This window comes from Spermophilus citellus (assembly GCF_964194105.1).
Source record: "Spermophilus citellus genome assembly, chromosome: 3".
Classification (NCBI taxonomy): domain Eukaryota; kingdom Metazoa; phylum Chordata; class Mammalia; order Rodentia; family Sciuridae; genus Spermophilus; species Spermophilus citellus.
In genome coordinates this window covers 209617867-209633235 of record NC_138184.1, presented here as the reverse complement: position 1 = coordinate 209633235, position 15369 = coordinate 209617867, and the positions used below count along the sequence as shown (strand labels likewise).

The following is a 15369-nucleotide window of genomic DNA, read 5'->3' as shown; positions in this document are numbered from 1 at the left end:
CTGAGCTGCGGGTGTGCACCCGTCCCCTTGGCCCCTTTCCCTCTATCAGAGACACTTGTCCTCCCACTTTCCACACAACATTCTCCTTGGATCCTTCAGGTCTTGGCTTAATAATGGTTACCTTAGGGCCCCCTTTCTTCACCTGCCCACACCCCTTTTCTGTACTGGTCACATCCCTCCTGTAGTGACCAGAATCTGACTTTTTTGTTCTGCCTGCCTGTCACCTCCCTGTGGGTGTGGGTGCTTTCTCACCAACACAGGACCCATCAGATCACAGGACCCTCCATAAATATTTTATGAAATCAGCCAATCAAAGGCTTTCCTTCCTGACCCCCCTTCCACTTGAGGTCAAGCCACCATGATGGACACAGCCCCAGACTCTGCGCTCTTCTTCCTTGGCGCAGGCCACAGCTGCATGGAGACGATCCTTGGCGTGACTCCCGGGGTCATCAGCTTCTCCTAGGTTGGGACTGACCTGGGAGAGTTGCAGCGGGACCAGGGCAGTTCAGGAAGCAGCAGTCTGGAATCTTCTGTGGGGCCTTGCGTTGGGTGCTGGGGGGCAGAGCTGTGGACCCGAGCCCAGGTGGGGAGGGAGGGATACCAGCTCAGCGTGCAGTCGTCCCGTCCCGCTGGCTTCCTTCTCTTCTGGGAAACCTCCTTTTACTTCCCCTGCTTCACTCTAATATGCCTGCTAGAAGTTTCTCGAATTCCAGAAAACTCTGGACTCATGACGGACCCAGCCAGGCAAATGGCAGGATAGGAGCAAGGCCGCTGAATCCCAGGGCAGAGGTAGAGGACGGCAGAGAGAAAAACCTCCCTCTGATCCCTGTCTTGATCTGTGTTATTTTGTCAGCAGCAGATAAGGACGGCTCGCCACCAGTAGTCCCGACTACCACAGTAAAAACTAGCACAGTCTCAAGTGCGAAGCTCCAAACTCCAGAAGCCATTTCAGACCCAGCGACATCCACCAAGTCGAACACAACCGACTCTTCGGCATCGGCATCCCGAGGGGGGTCCTTGAACCTGACTCAGCCAAGCACCCCTGCGGTGACTACAGTCTCTACAACCACCAGTGTCACAAAGAGTGGTAGTACTACGCCTTTCTCTCCCACTTTAACCAACACTGAAAAAGCATCCCTCCAGAGCACGGACAAAGGAATAACTGTCCCTGGATACAGCAGTAGGGGCCACATTCCCACAGCCACCCCAATTACTCACAGAACAGAGGTGTCGAGCTCTCTTCCTCCAGAGTCCATTACCACAAAACACTCTCCTGTGGTTTCATCTGGCAGCCCAGGCTCTCACCATTCAACCACTGTCACTGTGAAGACTCCAGAGAGCTCTACCAGTGGACAATACAGCCTTTCCTTGGTCCCCAGTGGTTCAAGCCCTGCGCCTGGCACTAGCAGCCCCACATCCAAGGTGTTGCCCACCACACAAAGTAAGTAGGGCCTCGACTTGTTACTGTTTTTCAAGCAAAAAGAAACTTTTCTGTGCTTTTTTTCCTCTATACAGTTTCTCTCTGGGAGGGTCATGCTGAGACCTGAACAAGAGGACACTCCTTCACTCAGAGCTGGTTTCCCATTTCTGATGAGCAAGGCCAACATTTGAGGGTTTTGGCCTGCCCAGGGTAAACACAACAACCGTCTACACACAGGCAAGACTGCGCTGTGGTGGTGGCAGCAGGGTGTTAGAATATTCTAGAATGGTGCTCCTCAGACTTGTTCGATGACAACCCATCATAAGAAACACACTTTAATACATCAGGGTCTAAAAAAACACATATAGCCGGGTGTGGTGGCACACGCCTATAATCCCAGTGCCTTGGGAGGCTGAGGCCTGAGGATCTGAGTTCCAGGCCAGCCTCAGCAACAGTGAGACACTAAGCAGTTCCATGAGACCCTGTCTCTAAATAAAATACAAAAAAGGGGTAGAGTGCTTGTCTTGCACATGTGAGGCAATGGGTTTCAAACCTTAGCACCACATAAAATAAATAAATAAATAAATAAATAAATAAATAAATAAATAAATAAATAAATAAAACAAAGGTATTATGTTCACCTTACAACTAAAAAAATATTAAAAAAAAAAATACAAAATAGGGCTGGGGGAGCTGGGGTTGTGGCTCAGTGGTAGAGCGCTTCCCTAGCACATGCAAGGCCCTGGACTTGATCCACATAAAAATAGATAAATAAAATAAAGATATTGTGTCCAACTACAACTAACAAATAAATATAAAGAAGAAATAGGGCTGGGGGATGTGGCTCAGTGGCCGAGTGCTCCCAAGTTCAATCCCTGGTACCTGCCGCCCCAAAAATAATAAATAAAAAAAAAAAAAACACAATGCATATAAATGAAACAAATTTCACTATATAGGACTTTTTATATAAGCTGATATTTTCAATTCTGTTCCATTTCCTTTTCCTTTTATTAACTGAATTCTCAAGTGCTCATCTTAACCTAGTAAAATAATTTCAAAATCTAGTGATGGAGCTGGGTGAGCTATTTTGGGAAACCGAGGCAGGAGGATTGCAAATTTGAGGCTGGCCATAGCAACTTAGTGATACCCTCAACAACTTAGAAACACCCTGTCTCTAAATTAAAAAGGACTGGGGTTGTAGTTAAGTGGTAGTGTGCTTCTGGGTTCAATTCCCAGTACCATCAAAAAAAAAAAAAATTGAGGCAGGAGAAAAATCTACAGATGGATTATGAGCTTCAAAATCCTGACCCATCTGGGATCTGCTGAATTGGAACTTCTGCTAGTGACTGAAGAATCTGGAGATCCAGGCATTCCCAGGTAACATAGATACATCTTGAAACAGCCCATCACACTGGGAGAGGGTGGCCCTCTTCTATGGTAAGAGGCTCTGAATTGGATAAATGCAACTCGCTGCTGTGCCACCTGCTGCCACATGACCTTGGGAAAATCATTGAGTCCTCCTGGACCTCTTTGACTTAGCTCTTAAACTAGCTTGTCCAGTGTGACTGTCCTGTAAAATAGTACAGGACACCACTTCATCCCCCTGCCTCTGCACATTGGAACCAGAAAAGACTGGACTTTTCTCTGCTCTTTTATTCTTCTAGCCTCTTCAGTCTCCACCATAGCACCCCAGAAGGAACACCCACCATGCACCCCAGAAGGAACTCGGCAGACCTCCAGCCAGATGCCCCCCAAGCCCACCCCGTCTTCCTCCATGACATCTCCGCTTGAGGGCTCTTCGTCCAGTCCTTCGTCAAGAACTGGGGCCACATCTACTGTTGGGGGAGGCACCCACTCCAGCACACGTTCGGCTTCAACTGCCCCCCAAGGCCTCAGCACAACCTCTTCCACCCTGGCTCCTGGGAAACCCAAGGTAATTCCAGCAAGGTGGGACAAAAAGAGAGCCCATGCTCCAAGAAAAGCTATTTCTATTTTCGCTCCAGCCAGGAGCAAAATGAGGAATACTGTCCATTTGCCCCATCTCCCCTGGTTTTTCCTAAGGCTTCCAAAGACATTCTTGACTTTAAACTGGCCCAACCGTGCCCCTAGCTTGCCACAAACTGATTACCACCCACGGGATGGAGGAGAACAGGATCCTTGGATGGATCTTTGGGCCTGACCCTTCCTCTCATGGCTTTTTCCAGGTAGACTGCATGCCTCCTGAAAGGCTGGATAAGAAGCTGCTCATTCTGAACCTCACGGAAACCAGCCCCTGTGTGAGTACTGCTCATCAGCCCTCCACAGCCTGCAGGCTGGCAGGGGAAAGGAAGCAGAGGGGACCAAAGTGCTCCATCTAGAACAGGCCGGAGGGTGTGTTCACCTAGGGATCAGCCCCTTGCCATCTTACAGAGCAACAAACTAAGGTTCAGACTTCTCTGAGGTCACACAGATAGGACTGCCACAGGCCAGAACAAGTTCCCAAGTCTCCTCCCTTTCACTGTGCTTACCCACAGTGGTCTGAGGGGCAGGAGGCCCTGATCCTGGTTGCCCTTTGCCTCTAGCTCTGGGTGTGACTTCAGACAGTTGGTCTGTTTGGAAATGGGAATTTAAGTCGGCCTCACTTCCCTTGTTCTCAAAGTGGCTTTGTTTCCTGGTCCATGTGTTTTCTGAGAGCCTCAGTGGTGGCAAGCCATTAGGGAGGGTCTCCTTCTTCAAACCCAAGGAGTTGCGGGGGTGGGCGGGAGATAAAACGGTCCTGGTACTGAACATAAGGGAGCCCCTGCCTGTAGTTGTTCTATTCTGAGTGATGTGTGGACACTGTATGAGCGAGAGGGCGACCAAGGACTTGAGCTGGGGATGTTCTGTTGCTCAGTGAATAGCTGTTGAGCCCTGTGAGTGCAGGTGGTGGCTGGCTCACTGCTGCCCTCTCCTGGCCAGTGCCTATTTTTGCACCCACTCTAGGAACTAGAACAGGATTTGGTTTCTACAGGTTGGAGAGCTTTTCTGCCGTTGTGCTTTTTCTTGGACATCCATTAGGCTGGCTTTTCTAGGTAAACCTTACAGAAGTATACATTTGACCATCAGGGTTTTAACCTCCAGGGGTAGCTTATGGAGGTCTTGTCGCAGGTCAGAGAAACATCAGCTAGGGGAGCCCACTGTATTCCTCACCCCGAGCCCTGAAGCCACGTTGCCATGTACTCTCTGCTTCTCCATGTTCTCTGCACACATTCAGTGGCTCCTCGCCTTCCCCATCAGCCTGTTCACTGCCTCAGTCCGAGCCTCAGAGGGACACAGGTGCATCATTCTGGGACTAGACCACCTTAAGTCCAGAGTTGAGGTCTTCCACTCCGGCGGTCTTCAAAAGGGGCAGGAGAGGCTGGCAAATGACAAGTTCAGAGAGCACTGGAGCCCCTGCTGCCAGTGATGGGGTGCTGTGCTGTGTTCCCCTGCCCACAGTACAGGGCACTGATTCCCGAGTCTCAAAGAACATGGAGGAGATAGGCCTTGTTACGTCCACAGTCTGAGGAGACTCGGGGCAGAGAAGCCAGGCGCTAAAGAATATAGACCGACTCCTGGCAGGGCTTGGAATGCACTGGTGGAGTGTGAAGAGGGACGCGGGTTAAGCAGGATGGCAGAGGGCAGCCCCACAAGCCTAGACTGTTGTCACACCCCTCTGCAATGCCTGTGTTCTCCTCACAACAGGCAAAGAGCCCTCCAGCGGATAACAAATTGATCACACAGCTGTGCCAAGCAGTCAAAGCCACCTTCAACCCGGCTCAGGATTCGTGTACAGTACAGCTGGCTCCCATTCAGGAAAGCCAGGCGGTGGCCCTCAAAAAAATCACTATTCAAAGTGAGTTGAAGGCAAGAGGGCCTAGGCCTGTGTGGGTGGGAACAGAATGGGAGGTGACGGTCCAGGAGCTGCTTGGAGTGTGGGTCAGGGTGGTGCCACTAGGAACTGTCAAGCCACGCATCCTCTCAGGGCCACCCAAGAGGCTGGGCCATGCAGAACACCCTTGTCTTGGGCTTCCTCTCCCTTGCCACCACATGGCTCTGAGGCAGCACCTCTCCTCTCTACTACAGCAAATCTCCTTCCTGAGAATGTGTATGCCCTGCTGAAGGACAAGTGGGATGACCTAAGAGAGGTAGGTGGGCTGCTCTGTATGCAGCCTCTCTCTCAAGTCCAGCGACCCCTCAGTATGGCAGGGCTGTTGCCCGTGCAAGCTTCTGCAGCAGATGGAAGAGCTCTCCATCCCGGGGGGTTGGGGGCGCGGGGAGCGAAGACTGTTCTCTGCCACATGATGTCTCCTACCTGGCCAGGTGGGAGTCAGCCACATGCAGCTGGGGGATGAAGGACCGCCGGAGGAGGCTGAAGACCGCTTCAGCATGCCACTCATCATCACCATCGTCTGCATGGCATCCTTCCTGCTCCTCGTTGCGGCTCTCTATGGCTGCTGCCACCAGCGACTCTCCCAGAGGAAGGATCAGGTGAGCACATCCCTCCTGACTAGGGAAGCAGTCCCGTCACCAGACGAGCTCTCGGCTTATCACTCCTGTAGTCCAGCAGGGGACAGTGAGTGGCCTTGGACCCTTCAGGCAGGCAGAGAACCGCCTAGGCAGCCGCCAGCTGCTGAGGAGGCACCATGGCCTGAGGCAAGAGCAGGACTTTTGAAGAAAAAGATTAGGTTGAAGCCCTGTTCTTGGTGTGACCTTGAGTCCATCATATAACCTCTTGGAGCTTCAGCTGTTCCCACACAGTAGAGACAGTTTCCATCTTGCAGAGCTGTTTTGGGGATTGAAATAAATGGCCCCGTGTGTGCTGTCTCACCAAACTAATCTTACCTGTTAAACTCTTATCTTTTAGTTCCACCCAGATTTGTGGTTCCCCCCCCCCCCCCCAGTGCCCCTTAAAGGAGCTTTGGGAAAATTTTCATGCCTAGCTTCCTCATGCTCCACCTGAAACCCAATCTCTGGGTCAGCGTGTGTTCGGAGCTGCCCAGGTGATTCTAACATACAGTCAGAGCCAAATCTGAGAGAGAGCAGGGACGGGATTGTCCCATTGCTGCCGCAGGGATGCCCATGGTGATTGCCCTACCTGTCTTGTCCAGGCTTGGAGAGAGGTCCTTGGTCACCTGGCCTGAAGGGAGGTCATTTTCTCAAAGTACTGCTCAATCCATGACTATGGGGTAATGTGGGTTCTTGGAGAGGTTTTGAGGGAAAGTAATGGAGGAGAGACGAAAATACTTCGAAGGTCCTGGAGAACAAGGTCCATGTTCGCTGACATCAGCGATTCAGACTTGCCCATGGGATGAAGGTGAAACCATTGGGGAATTTTAGGGTGTGAGGCAGGCCTGTAGCCAGGGTGGCTTCCTGGACAGCCGGCACCTACATGTGAGCAGAGTGCTTGCTTTAGTCAAATTGGGTTCCCTGAGTCGAAAGAGGTAGCACATGTTAACACTATGATAAGCCAGGCACCGTGTGCCACCTGTGATCCCATCTACGGGGGAGGCTGAGGCAGGATTGTAAGTTTGAGCTCGGCCTTGGCAACCAACTGAGACCTTGTCTCAAAATAAAATAAAAAGGAATGGGGAGTAACTCAGTGATAGAGTATTTGCTTAGCACGCTTGAAGTCTTGGGTTTGATCTCCAATATTGCAAAGGAAAAATAAAAAAAAGAAAGAAAGAAAGAAAAACTTAAGGGTTATAATCCTCCAAAATTACTCTTTCTCCCTGGGTCATCTTCCCCACGCTAGCAACGACTCACAGAGGAGCTACAGACAGTGGAGAATGGTTACCATGACAACCCAACCTTGGAAGTGATGGAGACCTCCTCCGAGATGCAGGAGAAGAAGGTGGTGAACCTTAATGGGGAGCTGGGGGACAGCTGGATCGTCCCTCTGGACAACCTGACCAAGGATGACCTAGATGAGGAAGACACACATCTCTAACCGGGTCTGCTGGTGCCTCGACAGTGCCACAGGCTCCAGACTGACCACCTGAAGTGCCATTTGGACAGAGGGGGAAAATTCCTCCATTTGAGGAGGGAAAGACTGGGGGAGGAAGAGTGGACTTCAAGGGTTGCTACCTCCCAATCCCCACAGGGCCTTAATTTTTCCCTTTTCAAGCCGATCATATCCTGTTGTCTAGATCCCTCTTGTAAAGTAACCCACTAGTGCCTGAGCTCATCGCTGCTGGAGGATGAGAAGGGAGATGGACGAAGAATCATGGAAAGGATCTCAGACTCTAGAACAATCCCCTCATTTCCCAAGTGAGATAACTAAGGATTGAAGAGGGCAGGCGACTTGCACAAGGTCACAATTACTTGGTGACATATTCCTCCCTTCACTCCAGGGCTCATCTGTACCAAGAACACTGCTCTTCACTTGTGCCCTCTCTCCAGAGCAGCCCTGGGTAGGGGAACACTCCCGATAGTAGGGGGCTAGGGAGGCGAGCTGGCCTGTACCCTTTTCAGTGGGATCTGATTATAAGGACAGGTCCCGTGTTTCCATCTCTGACTCCAGCTTCTCCTGCCAATACTCTTCTCCCTCCCCTCCTCTCACCCCTTTTCACTCAGTTTTCAGTCCCACTCTGCCCCAGGGCACCAGGGATCAGCACAGGTCATTCATCACCTTGAACCTCTTTTTCTGGATTCTGATTTCTTTGCATCCATTTAATGATGCAGAGGCCTCCCAGTGTGCTTGAGGCCCGCTCAAGGGAACAGTGGGCAGGTGAAGAGAGGAGCTCTTCGTCCCAGGGTTGCCTCCTCATGGCAGCTGATTCAGGGCTCAGAAATGACACTGGCCCATTACCCAAGCACCCCTTGAAAATGGACACTCTCCAAGATCTCCTTTGGCCTTCTGCTCCCACCAGGGATTAAAATCTGCAGTAGCCACAGAAAGTAAGATGTTTCTTTTTGGTCACTGCTCAGCCAATGGATGAATCCCGCAAGGCCCAGCCAGAAAGAGCAATAGTGGTAAGACAGATCTGTGCAGGCCTCCCACCCCCACCCCGATCAGCAGAGGTGTGCCTGAACAGACAATCGATTCATCAAACTGCTGGCAGACAGGTGTTACTTGTTTCACAGGATACTCAGGGACTTTTCAAGTTGCTGAGAGTTTTGTTGTATTTGTTTTTTTAAATTCAGCACTCCACTGTCAAAGGCCAAAGCTTCAGCTACTGGAGACTCTTAGTTAGCTCACCTCATGGATTCTGATGTCTGTTCCCCAGCACAGGGTTTTCTAGGCTCAGCAGTTAGCTGTCTTGTAGAAGACATCTGAGGATGGGGCATAGTGAGGCTTCATCTGGTTTTCTGAGAGGGGAACTCCTGCATGGAGTTTTTGAACTCTGGCCATGGCCTGTATGTTCCTGGGCATAAATTCCCTGGAACCAGCTATCTGCATTGGAACAGTTTATTTTAAACAGAATAGATGGGGGACAAAGGGGAAAGGTCTATCCTTTCCTAGCTCCCTGCGTCCTGGGAACAGGGAAGTCCAGGTGATCATGGATTGTACCCAGGAAGTGTTCCAAGAGCTAGAGAGATGCTAGGTTACCAGTATCCAAATGCATCTGCTCTGCTCTTCTGTCACTAGTATTTGGAGGTGGGCAGGATGGGGAACAGTGCCAATTTGAGGAGAAAGAGAGGGAATGTTCGGACAATGGAGAGAGAGGTCTGTTCTTCCTTTCTGCCCAGGGTTCTGTCTGTCCAGTGGGTTTCTGTCATGGCCTGTGAGAGGCCAGAGTGGATTATTGCTCTTTTGCTGATTCTGGGTCACATTCACTGGCGCTTTTGACAGACAGCAAATATTGTTTCTGCAAATGATCAAAGGATGCAGCCCCAGGGCCTCTTAGAGATGACGACTGTGAAGACTAGAGAGCAGAAACCATGCCTGGTCAGGGGCAGTGGTCAGGGGCAGTGAACACAGCTTTATCCAGGGAGAACCTGGGGAAGCATTGGGCTGACTGAGAGGTTCCTTCTTTTGGTGCATCCAAATTGTGCTTTTAGTGGCACTTCGGATCTGACACCTGGCGTTGGCTCGCTCTTGCTGCTAGGACCTCTATATCAACAGGCCATGCCACCAGCAAGTGTAAAACTCATCTTCCCACATGCCTGAGTCCGAGTGCTGTCTGATAATTCAGATTCTGGGACCAAGAAGAGATAATGGCAACACCAGAGGCTTAGCAAGACTCTGAACCAGTTGTACCAAAGAGAATTTAAGAACTCCATTTCAGTGGCAAACCACTGTTTCCCCATGCTGCAAAAACCGTGAATCTGATAATTCCCCAAGTTACAAAAACCATAGATCTGAAGATTTTGATTGGATGAAACTCAGTGGGCAGCATGCTGCATTGTGAGTGGGAGAGTAGCACGTACAGACAAATCTGCACTGGAAGGCGGAGTCCGGGTTTAATCTAGCAGACACCGGGCACGCCCACTGCTTGGTAAGAAAAACTATTGGAAGATTTATTTAAACCATTTTTGAGCTTTACCTTTTTTTTTTTTTTTTTTTTGACAACATACTGGAGAAACTTTGAAGAATAAGTTCAAACTGATATACAGATATACATATTTTTGACAGTGTAAATACAACAGCCATATTAATCTACCCTGCACTGCTTTTAAGTAAATACACTTTGAAAATAAATCCATTAGCTAAGGGAGATGGCGAGGCTTTTTTTTTTCTCTGAACAAGAATGTAAATGTCTATCTTACTAGAAATGGAAAGTTTTTGATTTCTTTTAACAACAACAACAAAGATTCAATAAGATAGGCTGGGGACAAAATATTTGTCTTGCAGATTGGGCATTTTCATTTTAAAATATGATCTCTTCTCCCACCAAGTGTCAGTCCCATCCCAGTAAGGGCTAGGGTCAGGTGCACTAGATGAAGAGTGATACTCTGGTCACAGGGACAGAGATGTAGAGATCTCTTCCAGTCTTTTTCCACAGATAAACCTGAAGCCCACATAGGTAAAGTGACAGAAACAGGATTAAAGCCTGGATCCATTGATGGTCCCATGCTGTGTGCCTCCAAAGAAATCAGGGAACTAAGGACTGCCACTTGCAGGCAGGTTGACACAGACACGACACCATTTCTTCCCCCAAACTACCCTAACAAGGCCAGAGATGCAGAGTGACAGCAGTTTTAACAGTCTAGTGATGTTCCTATTTTATGTCACTATATCATATAGGTCTAAGATGTAAATGAACAATTCTTTCTGCCAAGAAACCGTGTTATGTGAGCTCTCCCTTAGGAAACCTACTAGTAGATGAGGATCAAAGGGAACAAGTCAGGGAAGGCAGCGCAAGAGAAAACCAGAGACTACTTTTTGTCAATGTTGCGCTGATTCCCAACACCCAGGGAAAGCAGGGGATTACTATTTCATGGGGTTTTGTTTTTATTAGTGAATGTTAAAAATAATTTGCCCAGGAGACTGGGGGAGCATGTGTCTTAGTGGACAGGGGTCTGAAGTACACTGGAATTTACTGAGAAACTTGTTTGTAAAGACTATAGTTAATTATTGCATTTTCTTACAAAAATATATTTTGAGAAATTGTACACTGTCAATTAAAATGCTTTTCTGTAAGCTGGTTCAAGCCCTGGTATTTTGCTTGACTTAAATTCTTTAACTGAGCTGTCTCATCACGGAAAAAAACTCCCCTGCTCTTAGTGACACTGATCTGTGTGGGTGCAGGAGGGGAGTGGGATGAAGTAGGAAGGAAGGAGAGCATCCTAGAGGTGGCGAGTTCTCCACTCCACCTCAGGCCACCCTGTGGATCCTAAGAGGATGTCATTTTCTCTCAATCACTGTTGTTTCTCTCCCTCCCTGATGCTTATGCTTTGGGTACAGCTGAGTAACCACCAGGGAAGATCCCATGTGGGTTGCTGAGCCCTGATCAGGTATGAAAAACTGGCCAAGAGAAGAACACAAATATAAGTATAAAAAACAACCAACTCTGTTCAGGCCCTATTTCTGCCCCTTAGAGGATCTGCTTACTTGTCAGGAGAGACTTCTGTCTGATCTGCAGGTACACAGTGAAGGAGGAGGTTCAGGGAAGGCCTCAGATGATTCTGATTCTTTTCATCTCCAAGGGTGGTAGTGCTACAGCTGCACATTAGCTCAGGGCTTCATCATTCCCAGTTTATAGAACATGGCAGATAGATTTGGTCCGTTTGCCTCCACCATTCAGTTTACAGAACATTTTAACGTAGTGTCTAGGGAGCTGGCACCACTTAAGGAAATGAAGTGCAGAGATTTACACAGCCACTTAAATGTTAGTCTTAGGCCTAGACTACATCTTTTCTCTCTTCAGGCCTATATTCTTAACAGCATTCACGCTTGACTTCCAACAGTTTGTTTCTAGAATGTAGTATCTGTTAACAGGATTTTCCTTTCATTTGGTAATTCTATAAGGTCACGCCACCCTGAAGGGGTGGGTCAGAGTTGGGCCTGGGTATTTTGAGGTTAACTTCACGAATGTGCCAAGGATACTGGAAGAAGTCCAAATGCCAGGACTTCCTGCAGGTCCCTGGCCCTGATCATGGGCACACTGATCTGAGTGACTCAGAGTTTATCAAAGGCCACAAATTCTTCTAAGACTCCATTCTTCCTGAATAGGGCACTGACCCTGCTCCCTGCCTACCAAGAGGTGCTCTCAGTTGGCATTTCAATGGTATGCCTCTTTTGCCATTTACAACCTCCCTGTTCTGTAAGTTCCCTCCCAAACCACTCACTTATGTCTTGCATACCCTCCCAGCCCCCGCTGCCGGAGAAAAATAGATGAAGAATATGTCTGGCTACTCTAAGTGAGAATACTTGTGATAAATACGGAGTATTTTTCAAAGACCTTGGCAATTTATGGATAAGCAAAAATCAATGGAACCCTAGCAAAGACCATCTGCTGCCAATATTTACTTAACCAAGTTGAGACTTCTAAGGCTACCTGGAGGTTGGTGGTGGATGTGGAGGTAAACAGGATTCCTGGCTCCTTGACTGCCCATCCTATTGGCCAAGTTCAGAGGGTAGTGCTACAAATACAGCCAAGTGTCCTCAGCTCCCATTTTGAGTTTTGCCGATCATCAAACTTCCCTAGCCAAGCCATTTTTTACCTCGTTCTCTCCCCCGTGTAAGGAAAATATTTCTGGCAAGGCCATTTATCTGACTCCCCTTGCTTTTCCTGGGTGAGAAACCTAGCAGGAAGGTCCACTGCAGACATCAGAAAAGCTCACAGCAGCTTAACTCAAAGCACCCTGCTCTGCTGTCCTCTTCCCTGTGACAAAAAGCTCCACTCTTCCTTTTCTGCCTCAGACATGCAACAGGCAAAGGAAGGCGGGAGTTAAGTATGGGCATATAGGGCCCAAAACAGGAACTGCATGCTCACCGGACTGGTGCAGCTGACACCTCACTGGTGTTCAGCACCAAGTCTTTGCTCACTGCTGTTTTCCCACTAGAAGAGTGTGACAGATGTCAGGGGTGGTATCCTACAGTTTGATCCCTTTGTGTTAATTCTTTGGAGAATTAACCAAGGAAAGGTCAATTCCTTACCTTATCACAGCACCTCATGTTTTCCTGTTTTTAGAACACAAAGAAATGTGACTTCTGAGCCACACTTAAAGCACACCCTAGAAATGAAAGCTATGCAGTAAGATATGGCTTGATTTGTAAGTTGAGAAAACATAATCCCCATGGAGTGAATAGCTGACAACTCCAGAATGTAGGACCACAGAGCCAGACAGGAGATGACAAAGGCTGAGACCTCTCTGTTATTCTGAGGCCATACGGAGAGCTCACACAACTCAACCCAGACAACCTAGGGCCTTTATTTGGCATATTTCTGAGTTAATTTTTTCAAATTCAGCAACACTTGCAGGTTCTCTCTCTTTACTATTTTTTTCCTACAATTTTCTGTTTCAGTCCAGTTTTTTCTCTTAGTTCCTAATTGGTATAAGCATGACCCCTTAAGACTTGGGAAACAAGTCCAAATTCACAAAACAGACATACACAGAAAAATGTTTGTGGTTAAAACAACAACAAGAAATGAAGACAGGTGTGGCACATGCCTGTAATCCCAGCTGTGGGGGAGGCTGAGATAGGAGGACTGCCAAAGCCAGCCTCAGCAAAAGCGAGGCGCTAAAGCAACTCAGTGAGAGCCTGTCTCTAAAATACAAAATAGGACTGGGGATGTGGCTCAGTGGTCAAGTGCCCCTGAGTTCAATCCCCAGTACCAAAAACAAACAAACAAACAAAAAAACCCCCCAAAACCAAAAAAACAAAAAACCCAAATAAATAGACAAACAAACAAACAAATAATTTGCTAGATCCTTTACTTTATCGCTGCTGGTGTGCTTCACCATGAGCTATCTCACCAGCTCTTGTCACCAAAATCAGGGGTGTATACCACACTCTGCTCCACCAGTTTTTTTGGTGCCAGGGATTGAACCCAGAGGTGCTTAATTACTGAGTCACATCCTGAGCCCTTTTTTTAAAATTTTATTTTGAGTATGAATTTTCAAGATCATTGTATGGTCATGTGTAACTAATAAAAAAATTTTTTAAATTTTATTTTGAGATTGGGTCTAAGTTGCTTAGAGCCTTGCTAAATTGCTGAGGCTGGATTTGAACTTGCGATCCTTCTGTCTTAGCCTCCCAAGTTGCTGAGATTTCAGGTGTGCACTATGGTGTCCGGCTTCACCAGAGTTTGTTTGTTTTTTAAATGGAAACATCTCCCAGAAACTCTGTGAGCTCAGCCAATATTTTTTTTTGTTTGAGCAGTCTCTAAGGACAAACACCCAAAGGCCCTTCTACACTGTATCATTTTCCATTTCTGGAAAACTGAATAAAGCACCTTTTAAAAGTTGACTTCAAAGTAATTTTGGCAAACATAAGACATCTTGTGGTGTCCATATATAACTTTTTATTAAGAAAATGAACAAAATACATTCTTTCTCCATATGTACATTACATACAACATAATTCTACAATTGCAATTGTTCAGCAGATCACTCATATTTACTCACAAAGTAGTGATAACATATATACCAAACCTGGGATTAGAAAATTACCTGTATTAAAAAAAAAAATCCCAAAATATCCACATGAATTGGATAAAAGGCAAACCAGAAAGGATCACAAAAGGGATAGGAAAGACTATAGAATATAATATAACCCAACAATGTTTAAACAATTGATGTTAGAAGAGATCTGATACCCAAAAAAGCACTCTTTAAATTCTCCAAATAGCTCTTGCCAGCCTTCCATCTGATTCAGGTACTTGAGGATACAGTCTAAACCCATAAGAGAGGGTTAAAGGAAAGAGGAGAACCCAACAAGGTGTTTTCTCATACAATCTCATCTGAAATATTATGGAGGTGGAAAACTTGTTAATCTTAGCTGATGTTTAAAGAAATATGTTCATTGTCTATTTTGTTTTGCTCTGCAAAAAAGTAACTCTACCTTTTTGAGTGTGTGTTGAATTTTGGCCATGTAATGAAGTGTAACACAAACAGAAGGCTCCTCATAGTCTGAACAGATTCCATATATCTAAAGAGCATAAAAATTCAAATGAGTCTTAGGGGTGAAATTTCCAATGACCTGAACTTTTCAGGCTTAAAGATACTTATCAACATCATTATTTTCAGACTGTCCAGAAGATAATGCTTAAGGAAGGTAAGTAAAGGTGGGATATATCTTGCTGTCTGGGCCTTCCTACATGCAGGTGGTAGAAAACTATGAGAATGGCTCTGTTAACTTTTTTTTTTTTTAATCTTTTCAGGATGTTGCCATTTTTCATAATGGAAAAAAGTCAGAAAAGAAAGTGGAGAGGCCTCATCAATTAACAAGGGGTTTCCTTCTTTACAATTAGCAGTTTTCTATAATAAGCATATTTTTATAATCACAAAATCAATTCATGTTTTTAAAATGACATAAATGGCATTTAACACAGTCCAACTGT

The 15369-nt window shown here is 47.0% G+C and overlaps 1 protein-coding gene across 1 annotated transcript in view; it reads left to right on the top strand.

Moving 5' to 3' along the window:
• Positions 1 to 8507, top strand: part of PODXL (podocalyxin like) — a gene marked incomplete at its 5' end in the record, with an annotated part of 45389 nt that extends 36882 nt beyond the window's left edge. The window contains 7 exons of the mRNA XM_081283315.1: positions 854 to 1441; positions 3085 to 3353; positions 3625 to 3696; positions 5123 to 5273; positions 5504 to 5565; positions 5741 to 5908; positions 7173 to 8507. Coding sequence (XP_081139441.1) covers positions 854 to 1441; positions 3085 to 3353; positions 3625 to 3696; positions 5123 to 5273; positions 5504 to 5565; positions 5741 to 5908; positions 7173 to 7367 — 1505 coding nt within the window. The 3' untranslated portion in view covers positions 7368 to 8507. The remainder of the gene's footprint in view (positions 1 to 853; positions 1442 to 3084; positions 3354 to 3624; positions 3697 to 5122; positions 5274 to 5503; positions 5566 to 5740; positions 5909 to 7172) is intronic.
• Between the last annotated feature and the right edge of the window lie 6862 nt (positions 8508 to 15369).